We start from the raw sequence: 26,637 nt of genomic DNA, 5'->3' as shown, positions 1-26,637 counted from the left end.
AGGAGGGAAAGCTACCAGTGCTGGAAATCAGAAATAGAAACCAAAAAGGATGGACATAGACAGCAGTTTGTCATTATCTGTGGAAGGAAAAGTAGTGGTCTGGATTTAATCTGTAACGGGAACAGTTGATGAAAGGTTTTACCTGCGACGTTAATCCATCTTTTCTCTTTCACCAATATCGACTGACCTACTGTGTATTTGCAGCACTTTCTAATTTGATTTTGAAAGTGAGACCAGCATCCAAAGAATTCAGTGTCAACTTTCTAATCCAGGCATCTTTAAATTGGATTGGATGATGAGATTTGTTTTTGACTATTATCAAGATGCTTATTTGACCACCCCATCCTGGTGAACGGTACCAAGACAGGTGGAGATAAGTGGTCTGAATGGTAGCCAGTTCTTGACTGAAAGAGTAGTAATCACTGATACAGAACCAGAAGTGGAATGCCTACTGGATGATTGATCAGAACCCCAGGTTACACAGCTCACTTGTCCTCGTTTTCACTGAGTTACTGCAGAGCACGGACTGTCAGTAAATGCTTGTAAGTAATGTTTCTGAGACGCCCATTGACCCTGTTTAAGAAGTGTTCCAATTTTTCTTGATGCGTTTTCTCTGTTCTGTTAACAGTTGAATCCAGAGTAACTTGCATCGATTTTTTTTTTCTTACTCTCTTTTGTTGAAGGTTTCCCCTGTGATCAATCCAGTTCAATCAGGATGTGAAAAGAATTGAGCGGGTTAGGCTGTGAATGTGTGGGGGATATAGGCGGCTTTGCAAAATGATCCATGGTGCCTTTATTTGTTTCTTTGCTACATTAGCTTCATGGGGTTCCTGTGGTTTGAGTTGGTGTTACATAATCGGCTGTATTTCTGGCTGGAGCTGATGTTCTGATTGGGTTGTTATTGGGCTTCAGTCTGCTGCTGTTACTCCGGTTTTGTTTAAAAGTACAGACCCTGGGTCTGCCTGTAATGGGCCAGTCACTGCTGATCTCATATAAATCATCCTCATGATTGAAAATATAAATCTTGAGTAATTGTTCTTTTTTTTTCCAGGTGGTAGCACTTAGTAAAAGAAGCAAGGAGGCTGAGGCTGCCTTTCTTAATGTTTACAAGCAATTAATAGAAGCGCCAGGTAAGAAGACATTTAGATATTGATCTCTCTGTAATAACAGCTCTTCTTACATACGTCTGTGTAAAGCAATTTTTATGCATTATTCAGTGTTCAACTCAGAGTGTTAGTCTCTAAACATTTGAAGCATATTATTGTGTGTTTCCTGTTCAGTGCAATTTGCTGTTGTGTTTTGAATGCATTACAGGTTGATGGTCATTAAGTATTATGCTTGTGCATATAAAGGAGCAATGGTTTACAAAATCGTACAAGTGAGTGGCCCTTAGTTGCCAGCATAACAAGGTAGTTTACACCGAATAAATGAGCAGCAACAAATCTGTTCGTTCCAAATGTTTGAGGAGGGATTGAAAATGGTGGGAGAGTTCTTGGCACAGAGGCTAGCACTGCTGCCTCACAGCGCCAGGGACCCGGGTTCAACTCTGGCCTTGGGTGACTGTACTGTGTGTGGAGTTTACACATTCTCCCTGTGTCTGTGTGGGTTTCCTCCCACAGTCTAAAGTGTGCCGGTTAGGTTGATTGGCCATGCTTAGTGTTGGGGGAATTGGCAGGCTAAATGTAGGGTTGGGGGAGGGGCAGGGGTGGAAATAGGGCCTGATTGGGATTAGTGCTGACGTAGGCTCAATGGGCCAGATGGCTTCCTTTGCACTCTCGGGATTCTATAGCCATGTGATGAAACGGCACTGACTTTAGATTTGCTTTCTATTATTTAGAATTTTCAGAGGGGCAATTTTTTCACACAGAGGATGGTGAGTGTCTGGAACAAGCTGCCATAGATAGTAGTAGAGGCGGGTACAATTGTCTTTTAACAAGCATTTAGACAGTTACATGGGTATGATGGATATAGAGGGATATGGGCCAAATGCAGGCACTTGGGACTAGCTTACGGGTTTAAAAATAAAGGGTGGCATGGACAAGTTGGACCGAAGGGTCTGTTTCCATGCTGTAAACCTCTATGACTCTAATTTACTTCGGAATTCCAACATTTATTCTGAAAGAGAACTCAGTTGATGCTCTTTTTAATTGGAAGTTGCGAGGTGTTAATACCCTTCAGTGATCTCCTCGCTCATCAAGGATGTGCAGCTTGTTAGCAACTGCTGGCTGGTACTAAAATAATCCTCCCACAAACAAGCTAAAAGTGTACGTCTTGAACAATGTGGGGGAGGAGCGGGGGAATCATCAACGCCGGGTTCAAGGTCCTCACACTGTGTGACATCACAAGAACTGGATGTTACTTCCCAGCTTTTGTTGGACAGTAATTACTCTCTCTGGCAATTCAGAGGCCTGACCTGCCATAATGCTTTGGTATTTTTAAACACACTTTCATTCATTGTTGTCACTTTGAAAGGTTTGACAGTTTTTTTTAGCCAAAGGCTTGAAATCAAAACAAATTCTGAGCGAATGCAAAGGAGGGTTCTTAATTTAGCAAATATATGATCAGTGTGTCCGTACATCTGTAATTAAAGTATTAAACATTGAATCCTTTTACAATTGCTCATAAAGCAGTGAGTAAAGTAAAAGGACTACTGAAATGTGCAAATACCATAATTAGTGTCAGAATTGCGGAGTGAACTACAGGCTGTAAATTACTGCATGTGTTCGTCACTGATGATTTTTACGTTATATAAATATGCTCTGAATCATTTACTTTATCCCTGTTTTTGCGCCTATCATTTCCATTTGCAAGTCCTCCAGCAGAGCAGAACGCTGCCCCTTTACAAGGTATTTTTGAAATGATGTTCCCAGTTGGCTGCTGTCTGCGGAAGGGACCTGAGCTGGAAATGGCCTATTTAGTTTATTTATTAGTGTCACAAGTAGGCTCACATTAACACTGCAATGAAGTTATTGTGACAATCCCCAAGTCGCCACACTCTGGCACCTGTTCAGTTACACTGGGGGAGAAATTAGCATGGTCAATTCACCTAACCAGCACGTCTTTCAGACTGTGGGAGGAAACTGGGACACCTGGAGGAAACCCACGCAGACAATGATCCAAGCTGGGAATCGAACCCAAACGCTGTGAGGTAGTAGTGCTAACTGCTGTGCCACCATGCTGCCCTCAGGTTTAAAGTCCTGTGGAAACTTGGTGCCATCATTTGAATCCAGAGAAAGAGACATGGGAAAGCAGCCGCCATTATCTCTACATGCAGTACAAATGAATATTGTATATTACCTGCTGTATGTGAGATGTTACACTAGAGATATCTGATTCACTTGGTAGCACAGAGTCAGATTGTTGTGGGTTCAAGTTCCATTCCGGAGACTCAAGCGCAAAAATCTCAGTTGACGCTCGTGTGCAATACTGAGGGAGCACTCCACTGTCAGAGGTGCTGACTTCTGATTGAGATGTTAAACTAAGGCCAGTCTGCCCCCTCAGGGACATTAGAGAACCAATGAAAGAAAGATCAGGGGAGTTATCTCCAATGTCCTAGTCAATATTTATCCCTTAATCAACATTGTAAAAGCAGTTTATCTATTCATTTCTCTATCTGACAGCTTGCTGTGTTGAATTGTTTGTTGCTTTTCCTGCATTATTGCAATGACTACATTTCAAAATAGCTGATTGGCTGTAAAGCACTTTGAGACAGCCTGGGTGAAAGGTGCTAGATAAATATAAGTGTCTTCATATTGTCAGTGGATCTGCAGCTGTCCAATCTCCCTCTACCCACCTGCCATTTCCTGTATGTCTTCCAATGAAAATAATCATTTGTAGATACAAGAATATCTGTTTGATGTGTAGGTTAGTATAAAGTCACTCCCCAGTTATCATGCAAAGTATTTTCATTCCAAAGGATATCCTCATCAATATTTTTGATGCAGAGCACTCAGAATGCAGTCATGTCACCATTGAGTTCTACAAGTTTTATAAAGTATATTTATTAGTATCACAAGAAGGCTTATATTCACACTGTAATGAAATTACTGTGAAAATCCCTTAGTCGCCATATTCCGGCGCCTGTTCAGTACATTGAGGGAGAATTTAGCATGGACAATTAACCTAACCTGCAAATCTTTGGACAGTGGGAGGAAACCGGAGCACCTGGAGGAAACCCACACAGACACGGGGAGAACATACAGACTTCGCACAGACAGTGACCCAAGCCAGGAATTGAACCCCGGTCTCTGGTGCTGTGAGGCAGCAGTGCTAATCACTGTCACCATGCCACCCCAGTCAGGCAATAGAACATGCTGGAACAATATCATACATCAAACACACAGCAGAAGTTTTTTTGCAGGTTGTGCTTTGATAACTATTTTGGTCAGACTGCTCTAGTTTAAAAGGGCTATGGCTAATAAGTGACATTTTCACCTGGCCTCTCACAACTAACAAACAAAATACTTGCCATCAGTTCATGAGGCAGATTTTTCAGGTGATTTTTGACACTGTGGCTCTGTGATCATAGAGTCCTTACAGTGCAGAAGTAGACCATTTGGCCCATTCATTGAGCCTGCACCAACAACACTCCCTATCAGGCCCCATCCCCTGAACCCCATTATGTTTACCCTGCTAATCCCCCAATACTATGGAGCAATTTAGCATGGCCAAGCCATATAACCTACACATCATTGGAATGTGGGAGGAAAATGAAGCACCAGGAGGAAACTTTTGCAGACATTGCTCTTGGTACAAAAATCTGGTTTGGCATTTTCTTAATTTTAGCAATTTAAATTTGGAATGATAATATTTAAAGCTTAACACTTGTGAGATGGGAGGAGGGGGTTACTTCAACCAGTATGTAATCATTATTGTTACAAATTGTGACCTTGCCCTTTAATGTTTTGTTGGATAAAACAATGCTATAAGCATGAGGTTCTTGCATTAGACATGGTGCCTCTACTGCCCACTACTTAATCCCATGGGCATAACACTAGAATCACTGATGCACATGTACACGCACCCACGCACATACACCACGTGTCCAGTACTTTTGATTGTAGACTAATAAAGTTCTTGGTAAGATAAGGCTAAATATTCCTAAACTCTTAAATAATTTTTACTAATTCACAGCAGCTGAAGACACAAAGCAATAATTATGACTGAATACTATCAGTACAGTTTGTTTTTGCAGAATAATATAATGTAAGAAACATGCTGTTTCCCCACAGCAGTGGTTCATCTTGCTTTACTTAAACAAGGTAACTTTTCACAAACCCTCTCCCCACGCCCACCATGCTCACCTGTGTCTCTGGGTGAAAATCCCACCCTCTCAGAATGGTGTTTTCACAAAACAGTTTGTGCTTTTGATCACTATTTCATCTCCCCCTACGCCCAATCAGAGGAAGAGTCTAAGGCCAACAACCCCTGCTGAGTATTCAGGACCAGGGGCACCCCTACAAAATGGGTGGGAGTTACTTATTTACAGGTGTAACTATTCTTGGTCATCAGCCGAGGGAAAAGCAATAACATTATTGTTTACAAGTAAAGGCTATACAGAGACTTGCAGCCTCATGGCAGTTGTCAGCTCCCGAGATTGTTCTGGAATAGCAACCCATGTTTTTAAGGATGATCCCCTACCCTGGTTGGTTCCCTGGGTCATTTGAGGTTGAGCCTTAAAGACACAATCAACATAACGAGTTAACTAATTTCTGACAAAGGGTCATCCAGACTCTCAACATTGGCTCTAAACTCTCTCAAGTCAGACCTGCTGAGATTTTCCAGCATTTTCTGTTTTTGTAACTAATTTCTTAATGTCTTTGGTTTTCAGGGAAACTACTTCAATGCCTTTCTATTCACATTTCAGCTAACCTTTTGGCCTTGTTTTTTTTTTATGGACTATTCTTTGCATACTAAACCCCAATATTTAAATGTGCACCTCTATAGAAAAGTGGTCAGAAATCTTCAAAACGTGACCAAAGAACATTTCCTTAATTTTGCTGATGAAATGCTAAGCTTTAAATATTACCCATGTGTTAAGCTGTAAATTTAATGTCTGGTTTGACCGGTTTATAATAATCCCATAAAATGGAAATTTAACGCAGCTGCGGTCATTTGCAGCTCTGAATAGATCTCTATATTGGATGCCACATTACTGAGGTTAAGGATCACGGAGTTCTGCTGAGGTACATTCTGTGCAGGTTCACTGTAATCATCTTGATGTTATTTTGTGCAAACAACGATACCTCCTCTCCAGTGGTCCCTTCTTCATTTTAGGTCAATTTCTTCTCAAGTCTGGCAGTGGAGGATTTCTGATAATGAGCTAATATGCAAGGCAGCTTCATTGAAAGTCGCTGCAGTAAAATTGGGCTGTAAAAGAAAATGACTGGGTTGGATTTAATTATAGAAATTAATCTGGCGAGCTTTTATTTATTAAGTGCTGGCCATTTCAATATGCCTGCAAAAAGGATTTGAAAAGGTTCATCAATTTCTTTCCCCCTTTCCCTTCCCCTCTCATTCTTTCTCTCCTTTTTGCTCCTCCTCCTCCTCCTTTCATCTATGTATTTTCTCACCTCTTCCTCTATAGTTTTTTGTGCCACTCATTTCTTTCTTTTTCTATCTTTGACTTCCTCTACGTCTTTTTTACTTTCCTGCTCCACATAGTCTTCTTTGTATCCTTCTTGCTTTTGTTCCCTTTTTTTTCTGTTCCACTTTATCTATTTCATTTTTGTCTCTAAATATGTTTCATCTTTCTCTTAGCTGTGTGAGCTATGGCTCGGTTGGTCCAAATGATCCCAGTATTTACCAAAGGTCACGCTTTTTTTCCACATCATAAGCCAAGCTGCCTTATTGTAACAGATTATTGTTTAAACAAAGCCAACATACCGTTACTTGCCAAGCTTTGAACTTTGCACAGGTTGTCAGATGAGATTTCAAGATGAAGTTTTACTCTTTTCGTTCAGGAATCCACTTAACCTGCAAACAGTGCTTGTGCCTATATATGAGGTTGAACAGCACAAGATATCAGGTGTATTCTTTAGGTGAGAGTCAGACTTGGATCTTACCTGGAGAAACTCTCTTTAATTGTTCACTCGTCAGTACAGAAGGGAAGTGGCTGCAGTGTGAGGCCTTTTAAGCTTTGCTAAACGATAATTAAATCGTCCGTTGTGTTTGGTGGAAGAGATTGAATAAATCCATTGCTGCTGAATCACAGGAAAGAATTCCAGAAGTCCTAGCCTCACAGATACACTAAACATGAATATCCAAAGCAAATGGCAATTTTCAGTATGAAAGGAAGTATTGTGTATTTAGGTGGCAGCATTGTAAACTGTGAAGTGTAGAACTTCAAAAGGACAGAGACGAGTTGGTGGAGTGGGCAGATAGGTGGCAGATGAAGCTCAACGTAGACGTGAGAGGTGATGCATTTTGATAGGAGAAAGAATACAAAATAAGGGCTAACATTGTTAATGGTGTGCAGGAGCAGAGGGACCTAGGTGTAAACATGCATAGATCATTGAAGATGTCAGGACAGGTGGAGAAAGCAATTAATAAAGCATACAGTATTCAGGGCTTTATTAATAGGGGCATAGAGTAAAAGAGCAAGGAGGTTATACTGAACATATACAAGACACTGGTTAGACCTCAGCTGGAATATCATGTGCAGTTCTGGGCACCACCCTGTAAGGAGGATGTAAAATGCACTGGAGAGAATGCAGAAGAGCTTGCAAGAACCGTTCCAGGGATGAGAAGCTTCAGTTATAAGGATAGTTTGGAGAGGTTGGGGTTGTTCCCTTGGAGAGAAAGAAGCTAAGAGGAGATTTGACAGAGCTATTCAAAATCATGAGGGGCTGGAGAGAGTAGATGGGTAGAAACTGTACCCAAATGTAAAAGGATCAAGAATGTGAGGGCACAGATTTAAAGTTATTTGCAACAAGAGGCAAATGTGATGTGAGAAACAACTTTTACACAAGTGTTAGGGTTTGGAATACACAGCCTGGAAGTGTGGTGGAGGCAGGTTCAATCAGATAACAGACAACCTCTTTAGAATCTGTACAGTGCAGAAGTAGGGAATTTGGCCCATCAAGTCTGCACCAATTTTCCAACAGAGCATCTTACCCAGGCCCACCCCCCCCACAGTATCCTCATAACCCTGAGCATTTACCATTGCTAATCCATCTAACCTACACATCTTGAGATGCTAAGGGACAATTTAGCACAGCCAATCTAGCTTATCCGCACATCTTTGGACTATGGCAGGAAACAGGAGCACCTGGAGGAAACACGCCCAGACCTGGGGAGAATGTGAAAACTCTACACAAAAGCCGGGAATCAAACTCAGGTTCCTGGCGCTGTGAGGCTGCAGTGCCAACCTCTGTGCCATCATGCTGATTAAAGCATTCAAAAAGATGATTATTTGAATAGAAACAATGTACCGGGGTACTGGGAAAAGGCAGGGGAATGGCATTAACTCATGATGCTTGCTTGGAGAGCCAGTACAGACATGGTTATTGCAGAAGGTAAGGGGGCATGGAGTTGGGGGTAGGGTGTTAGCGTGGATAGAGGATTGGCTGTCAAATAGGAGGCAGAGAGTGGGGGTCAATGGGTGCTATTCGGATTGGTGGTTGGTGACTAGTGGAGTGCCCCAGGGGTCGGTGCTGGGGCCTCAGCTATTTACCATTTATATAGATGATCTGGAGGAGGGAACCGAGTGTATGGTGTCGAAATTTGCTGATGACACCAAGATTGGTGGAACGGCAAATTGCGCGGAGGGTGTGGAGAGTCTGCAGAAGGATCTAGATAGGCTGGGCGAATGGGCCAGGAACTGGCAAATGGAATTTAATGTTGGCAAGTGCGAGGTGGTCCACTTTGGTAGGAATAATGGTAGGAAGGACTATTTCTTACGTGGCGAAAAACTGCAGCAGACGACGGTGCAGAGGGACCTCAGGGTCCTTGTGCATGAGTCGTAAAAACCCAGCCTGCAGGTGCAGCAGGTGGTCAGGAAGGCGAATGGGATGCTGGCCTTCATAGCGAGGGGGACTGAATATAAAAGTAGGGAGGTCTTGCTGCAGCTGTATAGGGCATTGGTGAGGCCGCAGCTGGAGTACTGTGTGCAGTTTTGGTCGCTGCACTTACGCAAGGATATTTTGGCCTTGGAGGGAGTGCAGAGGAGGTTTACTAGGCTAATGCCGGAGTTGAGGGGGTTGAGCTATGAGGAGAGGCTGAATAAACTAGGCTTGTACATGTTAGAGTTTAGAAGAATGAGGGGAGATCTCATTGAGACGTATAAGATGATGAATGGGATGGACAGGATAGAGGTGGAGAGACTCTTCCCACTCAGAAAGGACAGTAGGACTAGGGGGCACAGCCTCAAGATAAAGGGGGGACGGTTTAGAACAGAGTTGAGGAGGAACTTCTTCACTCAAAGGGTGGTGAATCTCTGGAATTCTCTGCCCGTTGAAGTGGTGGAGGCTGCCTCGCTAAATATTTTTAAGACACGGGTTGATGGGTTTTTGATAAGCGAGGGGATTAAGGGTTATGGGGAGAGGGCGGGAAAGTGGAACTGAGCCACGACAGATCAGCCATGATCTTATTGAATGGCGGGGCAGGCTCGAAGGGCTAGATGGCCTACTCCTGCTCCTATTTCTTATGTTCTTATGATGGGCCAAATGGCCTCCCTAGCACTGTAACAATAATGTGATTCTGTGTGGATCTGCAAAGACCTTGAGGTATAGTACATCTTGGATTATGCACATTTGATGTTCCAAATTGTCCATTAAAAACTCATTTGGTTCATCATTGCAGCTTGTCATTGGTTAGGTAGACTTCTGAAGCCCATCAATATGCTGAAGTGTATGTGAACCAGGCTATCGACAAACCCACAGAAATCGAGATTGGGAATGCGCACACCCTCTCCCTGGAGATGGACCACTTATCCTGAGTTCATAAACTCAGGTTTCTGAATCCACTCGCCATATTGTGGACCAGGATATTGCTGGGTTCATGTGGTATGCCCACACTGCTCATTGCCATAGAGTGCTGATTGTCTGGCTAGGAACCATTCAGGAAATCGTTTGTAACTATCTGGAGAGTGTCACATACCGTAGTGAAAGAAACTGATCTGTTTTACACTTTTGTAATGTTAAATTTGAAGTGTTACTTTACAACCTTCAGTTTTGGGAAATAAGAAGGTTGTTGTATTCTGCCGCTGAGTGGGAAATGCTGTGGCCCCAGTGGAGATGCTGTCTTCCATTCCCCCAGGTCCCACCAGTGAGGCAGATCAATCGTTAACAACACCAGTGAGTACAACAGCCTCTTTCATTCCCCTCAAATAAAGGTTTTAAGGTATGTTATGTAACACTTCAAATTTCACATTGCAAAAAAGTAAAACCATTCAGTTTTTTTCAAGACAGTATGCAGCGCTCTGAGATGCCTCACCACACTTACAGTTTCAGGTGATATTTCATGTGAAACAGACTGCACAAGGTGTTTGACGTGGTTTCCAGTTAGAGACATAGAGGTTTACAACATGGAAACAGGCCTTTTGATCCAACTTGTCCACACCGCCCTTTTTTTTAAAACCATTAAGCTAGTCCCAATTGCTTGTGTTTGGCCCATACTTCTCTATAACTATCTTACCCTTGTAACTGTCTAAATGCTTTTTTAAAAGACAAAATTGTACCCGCTTCTGCTGCAGCCTCCAGCAGCTTGGTCTAGATACTCACCACCCTCTGTGTGAGAAAATTGCCCCTCTGGACTGTTTTGTAACTCTCCCCTCTCACCTTTAAACCTATGCCTCCTAGTTTTAGACACCCTTACCTTTGGGAAAAGATGTTGACTATCTAACTGATCTATGTTCCTTATTATTTTATCGATCTCTATAATATCACCCCTAAGCCCCCTATGCTCCAGGGAAAAAACTCCCTGTCTATCCGGCCTCTCCTTATAACTCCAGCCATCAAGTCCTGGTAACGTCCAAGTAAATCTTTCCTGCACCCTTTCTCGTTTAATAATATCCTTCCCATAAAGGGTGACCAGAACTGTACACGGTATTCCAAGTGTGGCCTTACCAATGTCTTGTACAACTTCAACAAGACACCCCAACTCCTGTACTTCTCAGTGTACTATGGAGAGAGAACTTAGTGGCCTTTCCCCATTAAGCTTTTGTAATAGTTGCCCCAAGCTTAGGCCATCCCATAGTACGTGGTCCTGGATCTTAGAATGTGCCAACCTGAAACAATCATCAACAACTCCTTGTACTCGAAAACCAGCAAATTATGTGCAGACCAATAAGTGTCAGTGACTGAGTTGATGGACCTCTAGCAGGATTTGATAGTTATCTCAATGGGTGTCCCTGGGATCAGACTATAGAACACCAGTTCCAACATTACAGAGCTGCTCGGGATGAACCTGGATAGAAACAGCAGCTTCTCTTTTCAGACCTGCTTTGCAAAGGTACTTTCCAGAAGGTGTTGGACTATGATCTCTTACCCAGTGTAGCTAACTCCAGGATGGTGAGACTTGGGGTGAGCATGCAGCAAGGACATGATGGGAAGTGCCCTTTCCATCACCAGCCAGGTTATGTCTTGGCACTTGTTTGAACATTCTGGCAGTGAGGCAGTCAGCTAAATGATCTGACAGCTTGCTGAGGGAACCATCTGACAGGACCTGCCAACTCCTTTACCAACTGGGCCTTGACATTATGTGCAGACCCCCTGCCTGGTGGACCTGTGGTGGAAGGTGTTTTTCTGCACTGACTGCTCCACAAGGAGCAGAAAGTGAAAACAATTTGGATCAACATTCTTATTTCCCCATTTTACTGTTTTTTTACCTTCTAGGGGTGTTTTGACACTGTCCATCTGACTGGAGCGCTACACAGCAATGTGACCAGGCCCATTTTTTGCAATACGGGGATAACGAGCTTTTTTTGACTGGTATCACATTATCCTGCCTGATCATCTTGATCACTGTCCCTTGTTGACAGCCTTGTCATCTTAGAATTAATCTGGCCCTCAACGAAACTGTAGTCTTTGATAGCAAAAGCAGGCAATAAGTTTAAGTTTATTTATTAGTGTCATTAACATTGCAATGAAGTTACTGTAAAAATCCCCTAGTTACCACTCTCCAGTGCCTGTTCGGGTACACTGAGGGAGAATTTAGCGTGGCCACTGCACCTAACCAGCACGTCTTTCAGACTGTGGGAGGAGATTGAAGCACCGGGAGGAAACCCATGCAAACACAGGAAGAACGTGGAGACAGTGACCCAAGCTGGGAATCGAACCAGGATCCCTAGCTCTGTGAAGCAACAGTGCTAACCACTGTGCCAACGTGCTGAAGAAGCAATAGACAGCCCATTTTACAGTGCAACTGAGGTCAGCATATAATGAAAGTTGCCTTGTAAAATGGGCTGCTGTCTCCTTCATAACCCTTTCATAGCTGAAGATGAATTTCACCCTTCTTTGTCACAAGTTTCACAAGTTTGAATTCCAGCTTCTACCATATGCTTTCCAATACACTGTATACGAATAAATCTCTGGTGCTAAGTGGAAGAAGTGGAACAATAAGGGAGCATTGTGTAATATGTAGAAGCTAGAGGACAGCTGTGTGTGGCTTTCAGTCCATAAGGTCTATTTACTACATTTTTAACCGAGGTCAGTTTAAAAATGGTGGTTCATGAAGGCAGCTCATCACCACCACTTCAAGGGCAATTAGGGGTGGACAATAAATACTGGCCTAGCCATAGCCCTTAACTGAATGAAAAACCTGTTTATTTTGCACCACAAATTGGACTAGATCTCTTGATTGACAAGGCACACCTATCAGTTTGTCTGGAATCTGTAATTTGATCTTGCCTGTTGCAAAGTAATTCAAGGTCTCTGCTTTGTGCAATTTGATCTGTCATTGTCAGACAGGCTCCAAGGCTCACGGTATCACCGCTGCAGCTTTCAGAGGACAAGTGGGCCTCACACACTCGGATTAGGATCATATGAATCCCGTTCAGTTCAGTGGACATGCAGCGCTCGCATTCCTGAGTTAATAGGGAATGTGTGAGGGATGAGCAGGAGAGCTTCAGAATTGAGGTGTCAGTGGACTGGGAGTTAGTGTAGGTCAGCGAGAACAGGGGTGAGGAATGAATGGAACTCATTGAGAGTTAGGATGCATGCAGCACAGTTTTAGATAAGCTCAAGAATGAAAGATGGGATACTGACCAGACAAATATTGGAACAATAGTTCTGTCTGGCCAACAAAAGACATAAATACAATGTGATGCGTGTTGGTAGGAACACAGAAAAATCTCTCATTTTCTAAGGAGAAGGACTCCGGACTCTCTCATGCTTTGAGTAAAATCTTTCATCCTTGGTGCCATTCTGGTAAATTTCCTCTGCATCTTTCCTAAAACCTTCTTCTGAATGTGAGGTGCTCAAACTTGGTCACAATAGTCCAGCTAAAGTTTAATCAGTTGTTATAAAAGTTTAACATTGCCTCTTTCCTTCCTGGTATTAATAAAGTCAGGTGTCCTTCGTCATCAGAAACTTCTTCATGTTGTACAGCTCAGATCCCTTGTAAGTAAACACTGGGTTAAATATGATTTGTTCTTCATAAAATCATAGGATCCTACAGTGCAGAAGGAGGCCATTTGGCACATTTGAGTCTGCAGCAACCGCAATCCCACCCAGGCCCTAGCCCCATAACCCCATGCATTTACCCTAGCTAGTCCCCCTGACATTAAGGGTCAATTTAGCACGGCCAATCAACTTAGCCCGCACATCTTTAGACTTTGGGAGGAAACTGGAGCACACGGAGGAAACCCACAAAGAAATTGGGAGAATGTGCAAACTCCACACAGACAGTGATCCAAGCCGGGAATTGAACCTGGGTCCCTAGTTCTGTCAGGTAGCAGTGCTGACCACTGTACCACCATGCTGCCTTTGGGCAGATGCTCAGATCACTCCGAGTTTGGAACAAGTCATCACGCTTCCCTTCTGATATGATGATGTAGAGATGCCGGCATTGGACAGGTGTGGACACGGTAAAACGTCTTTTACACCAGGTTAAAGTTCAACAGGTTATTTGGAATCACAAGCTTTCAGAGAACTGCTCCTTCATCAACGCTCTGAAACCTATTGGGCTTTAACCTGGTGTTATGTGACTTCTTACTGTACTAATATGATGCCTGAGATCAGTTGGAAATGCCTTTCTGTTCATCTGTTAATTAGGTATGAGTGACTCTTTGTGTGACAGAGTTCACACTTGTAACAAGTGATAGGTGAAGTGTGAGATGATTCTTTAAGTTTCATACGGATGTGATTTGGTTGCTCGTGGTGACTGATCAAGTCAAATCCTGTTTTTATTACATAGAAATAATGAGATTTTTATCTGTGCGTTGGGGATTAAATTCTGAATCTGTACGTTTTTCTCAAAACTGTTGCACTAGCCTTAATTATTATTCATAAATGCGTGGTCTTTATTTAAATATTTCACTTTTCTAAAAGTCCCAGATATATTGAAACCTGAGGATACACAGCCAGGCAGTATGCTAAATATGCTAGGGTTATAATTAGGTATCTGTTGTTTAGCAAGATGGTGTTGGGGAGGGGGTGTGAAGGGAGTCAGTGTTCAGCAACATTGGAGAACATGCCTGAGCTTTAGTTGCACTGAGGAGCAGTCCCTGGAATTTAGCAGCACAAGGAACTCCTTGTTCAGCAGAAAGATGGTCATGAAACGCGGAGTTAATTTGACAGGATTCCTCTGGACGAAAAGGGCAAGAGCTGGATTTTCAGCCTTTTCGCTATGGTAGGAGCTAAAGTAAAAAACAGGCCTGCCGACTGGCTTATCACTTCCCCAACTCGAAGAAGCCAACACGACTTCCCAAGAAGGCCAAATAGGTTTTTCCAGGTGGCTTCACATTCTCATGGGCAATGGGGACCAGCTTAGCTACCTGGAGGCAACCTCCCAGCAGCTAGCAGTCACAAGCCATCCTGTTTTTTACCCCACCTCGTTCCTTAGCCTTCAAACACAATTATCTTTATCCAAAAATCTGGACCAATGGCACTTCCATCTTGATGCAGCTGCTCCTAACTTGCCCCTTATTGCAGTCCTCTAGAGGTATCGGACTCTCTAGCTTTAAGGACTGTGTCCAACACCCCCCACTATCTCCCAGGACTCCGCACCTGCCCCCTGCCCCCCAGGACTCTGCGCCTACCCCCTGCCCGCCCAGCACTGCGCCCACCCCCTACCCGCCCAGGACTCTGCACCTACCCCCTACCCACCCAGGACTCTGCACCTACCCCCTACCTGCCCAGGACTCTGCACCCCCTACCCACTACCCTCAGGACTCTGCACCCAACACCCCTCATCCCCCAGGACTCTGCACCCAACACCCCCCTACCCCGCATGACTCTGCACCTACTCCCTACCCACCCAGGTCTCTTGCATCCCCTATCTCCCAGGACTTTGCACCAACACTCCCTATGTCCCACAGCTCCGCACCCAATACGCCCTACACTCCAGGGTTCTGCACCCAACATCCCCTACCCCCCCCAGGGTCCTGCACTCAACACCCCCTACCCCCCAGGACTCTGCACGCAACATGCTCTAACCCCCAGTGCACCCAACACCAAGAACTCTGCACCCAATGCGCCCCCCCCCCCCCCCCCCGCCCCCGGACTCTGTACCCAACACCACCTACACCTCCAGGACTCTGTACCCAACACCTCCTACGCCCCCAGGACTCTGTACCTACCCTCAGGACTCTCCACCCACTTCCTGCTGCCAGGATTCTGCATCTGACACATTTCTCTCTCCCTCTTCTCTTTCTCTCTAGATGGGATACAATGCGCAGTGACAGATGTGGCACGGTACAAGGTTGATTCAAAATAATGAAATGTTCTTGTCTGCAAGTAGCAGTGAGGAAACAGTACTGTGGCAGGGCCCTGACAGATGGTAGTGCCTCAAGCTCCAGAAACTTTCCCGAACTCCTGAAGAGATTTCTCATCCGAAGAGAATGAAATCCCATTTCAGTCAAACGTTTCCTTGATTGTTTAGAGCTCTGATTCAGCTGATGTCGCCTACATTTATAGTTGCATCAAGCACAAGTGTTGCTAAATGGACTATTAAACATTTATAAAAGGAGGTTATTATCTAAAATCAGCAATTAAGCATTCACGTAAAAAAATCTCTTTAAAATAATTCATGGCAGCACTTGTAATTATTTTCTCCAAATGTGAAGTCTCTCTCTCCCTCCCCACCACCGTCCCCCCCCCCCCATAGGCATTCGGCCTACACCCACAGAGATCACAGCAAAAGCCTTCAATGTGTGAACTGTACTAGGCTGCAGGAAAAGATGTTAGTTCCGATGCCCTGTTGTGCATTGCGGTGATGGCACGGCTGACAGGCTGGGGTGTGAGCAGCTCAGAAATAAGCTGGGAGTATGTGAAGTATAATCGCAGGTGGTCACACCTTCCACTGCTGACAATGCCAGACTGCCAGGGTGAAGTGGGGGTTGGGGGCGGGGGTGGTGGGAGATGACATTCCACTCACATTTATTCCCTTTGACTTTCTCCAAGTAGCAGCTTCCTCCCTCCCCGGTTTTTGGAATTGAACGTGCCGGTGTCGCGGTGACCGTACGGGCTTTGTGTGAGGGGAGATTACAAAGTAGCAAACCTTAATCGCTGTGCCTGATAAGCAAGAGTTAATGATCAAATCGCAGCTTCATTCTGGTACCAAGTTGTTCCATTATGCACATGCAGCAATAAATATTTAGCGATGTGAACAAGTAGGTCACTCTCTGGCCCTATTTTAGTACTCAAGTTGTTTAAAATTAATGAAAAAAGGAGATGTGGAAGTGAGTAACTAGCAAGATATTTGGAATAAGTTGGTCACCCGATGAAGATTCCAAGCGTGTGTCCCAATACCTCAGTTTGACAATGAGAGCAGCTTTACTGTTGTCACTGCACCCCCTATCCTCCTAACCCTAACCCTAACCCCCACCTCATTATGAGCTGGAATTTTACCACTCCCCTCGCCATGGGAATCAGAGCAGATGAGGGGCGGAGCACGGGAAGGTCCGTTGACCTCGGGCGGGGTTTTACACTTTCGCAACGAGCCAGGCTCTAAAATTCCACCCCGTGGTTTCCAAAGATGCCGGCCCAGGTTCTGCAACCTCGCCCAATGTGTCAGTCAATCTGACTGCAAGTCTCGGTAACCGCGGCTCACCTTCCACAGGCAGGAGCCTTTGACTCATGCCCTGACTCTGAATCCAATATCAGGAAAGGTTACTGACAGGACCCCACCCGCCTTGGTTGATTTTCTTTTCCCCCATTTCTCCACAATAAACCAGGCTGTTGAAATTTGATAACACTCTTCACTGTTACCGCAGCGAAGATTAGCCAACCCAGCAGAAAGTGGCGACTGTAACCTTCTGGTTTATCTACCTCGGTGTAACACTGGACAAGGCCTTTATACATCTGGCTTTTGTTATTTTTTTCTGTAACTGATTCTCGGTGGTGTTCAAGCTCTCTCACCTGCTGACAATGTTGTACAGCGACATGTCAAGATTTGTTTTATATCTTAATTTTCCAACTTCCTGGATTATATTAAATGATTATTAGATGAGTAACAGTGTGCTGGTTAATTTGATTTTAATTCACTATATAATTAATGCAGCAAGGAATCTCTGAAACTGCAAATGTGCCAATGAGGAACACACTGGGTTTGAAATCTACAATATGAAATGACATAGCTTGAACGGCTTTGCCGTGTTAAAGTTACCATTGCTCCTCTGTTGCTGCAGCCGCGCCAGTGGGCTGTGTTGCCTTCGGGTTGGCACATTAACTGGATCACAATTTCAACAGCCTTTGGGTGAAAACGCTGAGTTTCAATGCAGCCGTGACATGAAGCAGTACAATAAGCAATAAAATGACCATGTATGCTTCTGAATGGGTTCCGAGCCACCAGAGTAACATATAACTGTGCTGTGGGAGTGTTTTGGACTGAGACCCTAAAGTCAACCATGGGCCCTGACTCTGCATTGCATGGAGACCAGTCACCTGACACCAATTTTGCCTGGACTGTCCAATTAAGGATGGTGGGCAGACTCTGAAAGCTGGAGGGCCAATAGGAGGTCCTGCAGACTGGAAGGGTTTTCAGCCTGCAACATTGTAGGTAAAGGTGAGGGGACCTCACCGCCATCTTGATAATCCTTTCCCCCCCCGCCCCACACACACACCACCTCGCCAGCATATTGAACAAGATGGCTGTAGCGACAGTGTATGCATTAGTGGGGATCTTCAAAATTTTATAAGTGTTCCCGCAGATTGGAAGATTGCAAATGTAGCTCTACTATTTAAGAAAGGCGGGAGAAAGAAAATTGGAAGTTACAGACCTGTTAGCCTGAGGTTGTAGTAGTGGAAATAATAGAAACTATAATAGAGAATGTGATAACTGGACATTTAGAATGGAGTTATAGGGTTGGACAAAATCAACATGGAGGGGGAGCTGTAATGTGCCTATTCAGAAGATAAAGTGTTCTCTGTTGAGCTTCACTGGTCATGATGTGTGCTTCACTGGAGCATTGCAGCATGCTGAGGATGGATATGTGGATATGAGACCAAAATTTAGTTGAAATGGCAAATGATTGGAAGGTTGTGGTCATGCTTGTGGATGGTATGAAGATGTCCTCAAAGTGGTCGCCCAAACTGTGTGTAGCCTCCCCAGTGTAGAGGAAATGGCATTGTGAGCATGAATGCAGTAGAACAAACTGAAGAAAGTGCAAGTGAAATGTTGCTTCACCTGAAAGGAGTGTCTGGGTTCTTGGACAGTGAGGAAGGAGGAGGTAAAGAGGCAGTGTCGCATCTTCTGTGATTGCAAGGGAAGGTACCGTAGGAGGGGGATGAAGGCGTCGGGGCGATGGAAGAGTGGACCAGGGTGTTATGGAGGGAGTGGTCCCTGCGGAATGCTGACAATGGTGGGAAAGGGGAAGCTGTGTTGGGTGGTGGCATCGAGCTGGAGTTAGCGGAAGTGGCGAAGGATGATCCTTTGAATGCAGAAACTGATGGGGTGAAAAGTGAGGACAAGAGGGATTCTGTCACAGTTCTGAAAGAGAGGGGAAGGGGTGAGGTCAGAAGCGTGGAGATGGGTCAAACTCGGTTGAGTGCCCTGTCAATCACAGCGGGAAGCAATCCTCTGTTAAGGAAAAGGGCAGACATGTTGGAAGCACTGGTTTCGAAGGTGGCATCATTGGAACAGATCTGATGGAGACAGAGAAACTGGGAGAAAACTGGGAGAATGGGATGGAGTTGTTCCAGGGAGTGGGGTGTGAGGAGCTGTAATCGAGGTAGCAATGAGAGTTAGTGGGTTTGTAATGTGTATTAGTGATCAGTCTGTCACCAGAAATGGAAATAGGGGTCAAGGAGGGAAAGAGGTGTTCGAGTACATGGCATTGGGGGCAATATACTGGCATGGATTCAGAATTAGTTAACAGACAGAAAATAGTGAGTAGGGATAAATGGGTCTCAGGTTGACAGACTGTGACTGGTGAGGTCCTGCAGGGATCAGTGCTTGGACCCCGGTTATTCATAATCTATATCAATGATTTGGATGTAGGGACCAAGTGTAATGTTGCCAAGTTTATTGGTTGGAATGTGAGTTGTTAGAGGATGCAAAGGGGCTTCAATGGGATTTAGACAGGCCGAGTGAGTGGACAAGAACATGGCAGATGGAATATGATGTGGAAAAATATGAAGTTATACGCTTTGGTGAGAAAAACAGAGATGCGGAGTATTTCTCAAATGGTAAGAGAGTGGGCAGTGTTGATGTTTACAGAGACCTTGGTGTCCTTATTCATGAGTGACTGAAAGCTAACATGCAGGTGCAGCAAGCAATTAGGAAGGCAAATGGTTAGTTTGTTTTTATTGCTCGGGGATTTAAGTACAGGAGTAAAGATATCTTTCTGCAATTATTTAGATCCTTAGTGATTCCATGCCTGGAGTTTTGGGTACAGTTTTGGTCCCCTTTGCTAAGGAAGACTATACTTGCCATGGAGGGAGTGCAGTGAAGGTTAACCAGACTGACTTGGGCTGGCAGGATTGTCCTGTGAGGAGATTGGGAGATCATTCTCTAAGGTTTAGCAGAATGAGAAGTGATCTCATTGAAGCATACAAAATTCTTAGTGTTCTGCTGAGTAAATGCAGGAAGGATGTTTCCTCTGGCTCAGGAGGTCTAAAACCAGGGGACGTGGTCTCCGAATAAGGAGTAGGCCATTTAGGACTGAGATGAGGAGAATTTCTTCAGTGTTGTGAATCTTTGGAATTCTCTACTGCAAAGAGCTATGGTTGTTCCATCATTGGGTATGTTCAAGGCAGAAATTGATTGATTTTTGAATACTAAGGGATTCAAGGCATTCTGCAGGCAGGTGGAGTTGAGGTAGAAAATCAGCCAGGAAGGATTGCAACTGGTTAATCAGGTGCCTCTGGGATAGCCTTGACCTTTTGAAGGAGATTTGTGAAGACCATTGGTGTCAGTCACATGTCCCAAATACTCAACGGAGGTCTGGAAGAACTCACACTTGCCCTTGCGGACTCGCAGTACATCATCTTCTAATCTCCAAAGAGTGGCATCCAAAATCTGAAGTTGTCCCTCTTCATCTTTTCCCGTGATTAGGATGTTATCCAGAAAGCACTGAACTCCACCCGTTCCACTTGGGATCTGATTCAGTGATTTTTGAAACAATGCAGGAGCACATGTGTTACCAAACTGCAATCTTTGGTACCGGAACAAACCTTTATTTATCATGACTGTCAGAAGTTCCTGTGATTTCTGGCCTGCGCTCATCTAAAAGTAAGCTTGGTTTAGGTCAATTTTGCTAAAATGTTGGCCTCCTGCCAATTCCACAAACAGGTCATCAGTGTGGGCTAATGGGTACTGTTCTGCACATATAACTGGATTTAGAGTTCCTTTGAAGTCTCTGCAACTACTTATGGATACATCCTTCTTAATGAATGGTACTATTAGTGTAGCCCATTTAGTAATGCTGCCAGGCTCCAAGACCCTCATCTTCATCAGTCATCACAACTCCTCCTCCATTTTTGGCCTGTTAGTGTGGGGTACCAACTTCCCTTCAAGCATTTTGCTTGGCTTCCTTCTTTAATCTTCAATTTGACTATGATGTCTTTTATACTCCCCAGTCCTCCATCAAACATAATCATGTGTTTCTTTACAATTTCTCTGAGGTCTGATTTTCCATTAGTCATCGGGGTGACTTTGGCCCAATTCAGTTGAATCTTATCTAACCATGTCTGACCCGTCAATTCTGGATAATTGTCCATTACTACATGCAGAGACAAATCTGCTGTTTGCCCATTAAGTTGTTCAGCTACTTCAATTCGCCTCTTCAGTGGAATCACTTGACCTGTGTATTTCTTCAACACCATTCTTGAAGCTGCATCCCTATTGGCTGTCCATAAGCAGCGGAGTGACTCAGTATCTATTTGTAACACCAGCAATGGCCAGCACATTTGGTGATAATTCATCCTCAGACTGTGAGTCATTTTGTTTCTCTCACACCTTTTGTACAGCATGAATACTTGTCATTTAATTCTGTTTACACGCTGCTTTGGTTTGTTCTAGCTTCTTATTATTCTAACTCGTAGCATGCTTTTTCTTCCAGATGGCGCACTCTGTGTCCTTTTTTTTGCACACACGGCTTTTGCATATTATGTTCTTACTTGAGCATTCTGCAGCTGAATGCCCTGGATTCACACATCAGTGACCTGTACGAATTTCAAAATGCTTAGATGTCAATTCAGCTGATATTTGTGTGTTCGGGTACACAAACTCAAGTTGCTGAACTTCTTTTGCAGCCAGCTGCATCAAGAGCAATTTCCATGGCTACTCTCAATTAGCAAACGTTTCTGTATTGCCTCACTTTGAAGACCACAAACAAACCTGTCCTGAATTGTGTCATTCAACACATCACCAAACTCTCAATATTCTGAAAGTCCTTTGAGCACAGCCATGAATTGCACAACTGACTCTTCCTCCTCTTGATTTCTTTTGTGGAATCTGAAGCGCTCTGCAATTGTTGTATGTTGGAGAATTGATGCTATGGTGTATGGAGGGTTGAAACTAACTGAGCTTTATTTACAGGATGGTGCTCTCTACATGGCTGCTTCTTCATTCTGATAGCACCCTGTGTTAACAACCTGCGACATCACTTCCGGTGACTATATGAGTATATTAATACACAGTGCTTAGTGCAGCTACCAAGAATCAATACCAAGAATCACAATGCGAGTGAAAGTAAGCAATAACAAAAGGATGAAGACACTGGCGGGAGTAGTCTATAAGCCCCCTAATAATGTAGGACAAAGAATAAACCAAGAGAGAATGAGGGCATATAAAAAGGTAATACGTTTATCATGGGGGAACTTCAATCTTCATGTCGTTTGGGAAAATCAAATTGGCAGAGATAGCTTTGAGGATGAATTAATCGAGCGTTTTCAGGACAGTTTCCTAGAGCAATATGTTATGGATCCAACCTGGGATCAGACTATTTTGGATTTGGTATTGTGTAATGAGGCAGGCTTAATAAACAATCTGAGTAAAAGATCCTCTCGGAAATAGTGACCATAACATGGTAGAATTTAGCACTTTGAGAGTGAAAAACTTGGGTCAGAAACAGCTGTGCTAACCTTATATCAGGATAATTATAAAGGATTGAGGGCAGAGTTGGAGTGCTTTGGGAAAGGAGTTTAGCAGAAAAGATGGTTGATCAACAATGGCAGACATTTATGAAAATAGTCGATAACTCCCAACAAAGATATACCCTAATAAGGAAGAAGAATTCTAGGGAGGGAATAAATCAACCATGGTTATCAAGGAAGTTAAGGATAATATTAAACTGAAAGAAAAACATACAGTGTGGCAAAGATTAATGTCAGGCCAGAGGATTGGGCGAGATTGAAAAACCAACAAAAGATGACCACTAAAGTAATACAGAGGGAGAAGATAAGACAAGCAAGTAATATTAAAATGGACAGGAAGATCTTCTTTAAATATACGAAAAGGAGGAGAGAGGTCAAAGCGAACTTAGGGCCCTAAGAGAATGGGGCTGGGGGATAATAATTGGGAACCAGGGAATGGCAGAGGAGTTAAATAAATACTTTGCATCAGGCTTCATAGTAGTAAGCATTAATAACTTTCCAAAAATACTGGGTGTGGGGAGAGGTAATAAATACGGTACCTATCAGTGGAGAAAAGGTCAACATTTTTTTCAAGTTTTAAAGTTTATTTATTAGTGTCACAAGGAGGCTTACGTTAACACTGCAATGAATTTACTGTAAAAATCCCCTAGTCCTCATACTCTGGTGCCTGTTCGGGTACACTGAAGGAAAATTTAGTATGGCCAAAGCACCTCACCAGCATATCTTTTGGACTTTGGGAGGATACCGGAGCACACAGAGGAAACCCACAGGGTTACGTGCAAACCCCACACAGAGAGTCACCCAAGCTGGGAATGAAACCTGGGTCCCTGGTGCTGTGAGGCAACAGTGCTAACCGTTGTGTCTATGTATTAGGGAAACTAATGGTATTAAATGCCAATATGACCCCTGGACCTGATAGGTTACATCCTAAGATTCTCCCTGCAGATTAAACAATTGCCAGTGTAACAGCCTTATTCAAAAAGGGAGGGAGACAAAACACAGGAACTATAGGTCAGTTAGTTTGACATCTGTCATTAGGGAAAATGTTAGAATTCATTATAAAGGATCTAATAGCAGAGCGTTTAGAAACAAACAATATAATCAAGCAGAATCAGCATTGCTTCATGAGAGAGAATTCTGTTGCAATCTCTCACTTCAATATCTAACACATTCTCCCCTTTAGTTCTGATGCAGAGCCGAAAGTACTCAAAACCTTAACTCTGCTTCCTCTCCTTACAGAGGCTGCTAGACCCGCTGAGTTTTTCAGCATCCTCTGCTCTTGTTTCAGTTTCCAGTGTCCACAATATTTTGCTTATTATCATCATGCTCATTACTGGTTTCTTTCCTGGCTGCTGTTCTTGTTGATTCAACCCCCTGCACTGTTCTATTATAAAGTTCCAAACCAACACTTCAGTTATTTTGGTGGAAGTTCATCAAATTCAGGAGATAACATCATCAGTATCACGGACTGCTCCGTCATTCTGGTGGCCTGTTCTTTTGACGTCTCTGCAATCCGGTGGCAAGTAATGCTTGACAGCGTCACTTGAGGAGGAAGTGATAAATTTTAGTTGGTGTAATTTCACACTTCTATCTAGCTCCATATTTCATTAAAAAAAAGAAGTGCAAATTATTGTTGAAAGTCTGAAATCACAAATCAAGCAATTTTTAAAAATCCAGCCTTTATTCTTCAGTCTATTAATGGAACTGATTTAATGGTCAGGCCATTTAATGATCAGGTGACTAATGTAGACAGACCAGTGAAATCTCCTGCGGCATGTCAGTGCCCCCTCCCGTTTATCACGTGACTTTTTAAATATTAAATTGAACAAACTGTTTTCTGCATCAAACTAATCAATTGGAGCATTGCAATCATTGATGCAGTTTTATTTGGGTAATATTGATAGAAGCTAGAAAATAAGCTGTGGACAAATGCAACTTTAATATACAAATTTAAAAGAATTGATTATTTGTGTTCCTTTGCTCGTAAGTTTGGATGCGGCCAGTTACAGCACATTTTATTCATCTAACATACAATTGTCCATCTCTACAGCCAAATGCATGAATTTGATTTGATTTATTACTGTTACATGTATTATACAGTGAAAAGTATTGTTTCTTGCGGGCTATACAGACAAAGCATACTCTTCACAGAGAAGGAAATGAGAGAGTGCAGAATGTAGTGTTACAGTCATAGCTAGGGTGTAGAGAAAGATCAACTTAATGCAAGGTAAGTCCATTCAAAAGTCTGATAGCAGCAGGGAAGATGATGTTCTTGATTCGGTTGGTACATGACCTCAGACTTTTGTATCTTTTTCCTGACAGAAGAAGGTGGAAAAGAGAATGTCCGCGGTGTGTAATGTCCTTAATTATGTTGGCTGCTTTGCCGAGGCAGCAGGAAGTGTAGACAGTGTCAATGGATGGGAGGCTGGTTTGCGTGATGGATTGGGGTACATTCACAACCTTCTGTAGTTCCTTGTGGTCTTGGACAGAGCAGGAGCCATACCAAGCTGTGATACAACCGGAAAGAATGCTTTCTATGGTGCAGCTGTAAAAGTTGTTGAGAGTCGTAGCTGACATGCCAAATTTCCTTGGTCTTCTGAGAAAGTAGAAGCATTGGTGGGCTTTCTTAACTACAGTGTCGGCATGGGGGGAACCAGGACAGGTTGTTGGTTATCTGGACACCTAAAAACTTGAAGCTCTCGACCCTTTCTACTTCATCTCCATTGATGTAGATGGGGCATGTTCTCCTTTACGCTTCCTGAAGTCAATGACAATCTCCTACATTTTGTTGACATTGAGGGAGAGATTATTGTTGCCATTCTAGTTCATCAGATTCTCCATTTCATTCCTGTACTCTGTCTCATTATTGTTTGAGATCTGACCCAATACGGTGGTGTCATCAGCAAACTTGAAAATCGAATTGGAGGGGAATTTGGCCGTACAGTCATAGGTGTATAATGAATATAGTAGGGGGACTAAGAACACAGACTTCTGGGGCACCAGTGTTGAGGATGATCATGGAGGAGGTGTTGTTGCCTATCTTTACTGATTGCATCTATGTTTATTTATCTGGTGTGGTCTCACAAGCGTAGGATATTGCAATTTGCAGCTAGTGAAATACGTTTGTAGTGTAATCAAAAGAGAAAATGCTGGAAAATCTCAGCAGGTCTGGCAGCATCTGTAAGAAGAGAGCTTTGACAAAGGGTCATTTGGACTCAAAACATCAGATCTTTTCTCTCCTTACAGATACTGCCAGACCTGCTGAGATTTTCCAGCATTTTCTCTTTTGGTTTTAGATTCCAGCATCTGCAGTAATTTGCTTTTGTACGTATGTAGTGTAGTCATTTTTTATATTAATTTGTGAGATATAGCACGCTGGCTGGCCAGCATTTATTGCCCATCCCTGGTTGCCCGAGCACAGTTGAGAATCACCCACATTGCTGTGGCTCTGGAGTCAGGTAAGGATGGCATATTTCCTTCCCTTAAGGACATTAGTGCACCAGATGGGTTTTTCTGGCAATCGTCATTATAGTGGTGTAAGAATGTTGTAGTTCAGATACTACCCCAAAACTTAGCAAGGGTGATGAGGTGACCTGATGCAGAAGTGACTCAGGTGAACACTGAATTTAAAGCACCCATGTGCGGGAGAATCAGTGGACTGGATTTTAAAACCAAATGATCCACTGACCTGCCACCACCACCCCAGTGCTCAGGTAAAATACACCATGTCGCTAGGTAACTCACGCCAACTTCTGATATTACTGAAGGTGAATGGGTGTGAAAATCAGTAGCCACACCTCCCCTCCACCTCACTTTTTAAAATAACAAATTAACTCGCTATCAAGCTCGTTAAAACCCAGTCGTATGCAATTTTTTTGTTGCCTTGTGAATTTTTCAGGGGTCGGGGGGAAGATCGTTTGGGTGATTTACGCCAAGTATG

At 43.5% G+C, this 26,637-nt stretch overlaps 1 protein-coding gene across 3 annotated transcripts in view; it reads left to right on the top strand.

The window, feature by feature from the left end:
- Positions 1–26,637, top strand: part of cux2b (cut-like homeobox 2b) — a 332,051-nt gene that overhangs the window by 187,179 nt on the left and 118,235 nt on the right. For all 3 annotated transcript variants that reach the window (XM_080208269.1, XM_080208267.1, XM_080208268.1), the window contains exon 4: positions 1,052–1,130. In XM_080208269.1, coding sequence (XP_080064395.1) covers positions 1,052–1,130 — 79 coding nt within the window. The remainder of the gene's footprint in view (positions 1–1,051; positions 1,131–26,637) is intronic.

This window comes from Carcharhinus amblyrhynchos, chromosome 20 (assembly GCF_965287045.1).
Source record: "Carcharhinus amblyrhynchos chromosome 20, sCarAmb.v2.hapA, whole genome shotgun sequence".
Classification (NCBI taxonomy): Eukaryota; Metazoa; Chordata; class Chondrichthyes; order Carcharhiniformes; family Carcharhinidae; genus Carcharhinus; species Carcharhinus amblyrhynchos.
The sequence above is the reverse complement of the archived record's forward strand: the minus strand, read 5'-3'. Positions and strand labels throughout refer to the sequence as shown.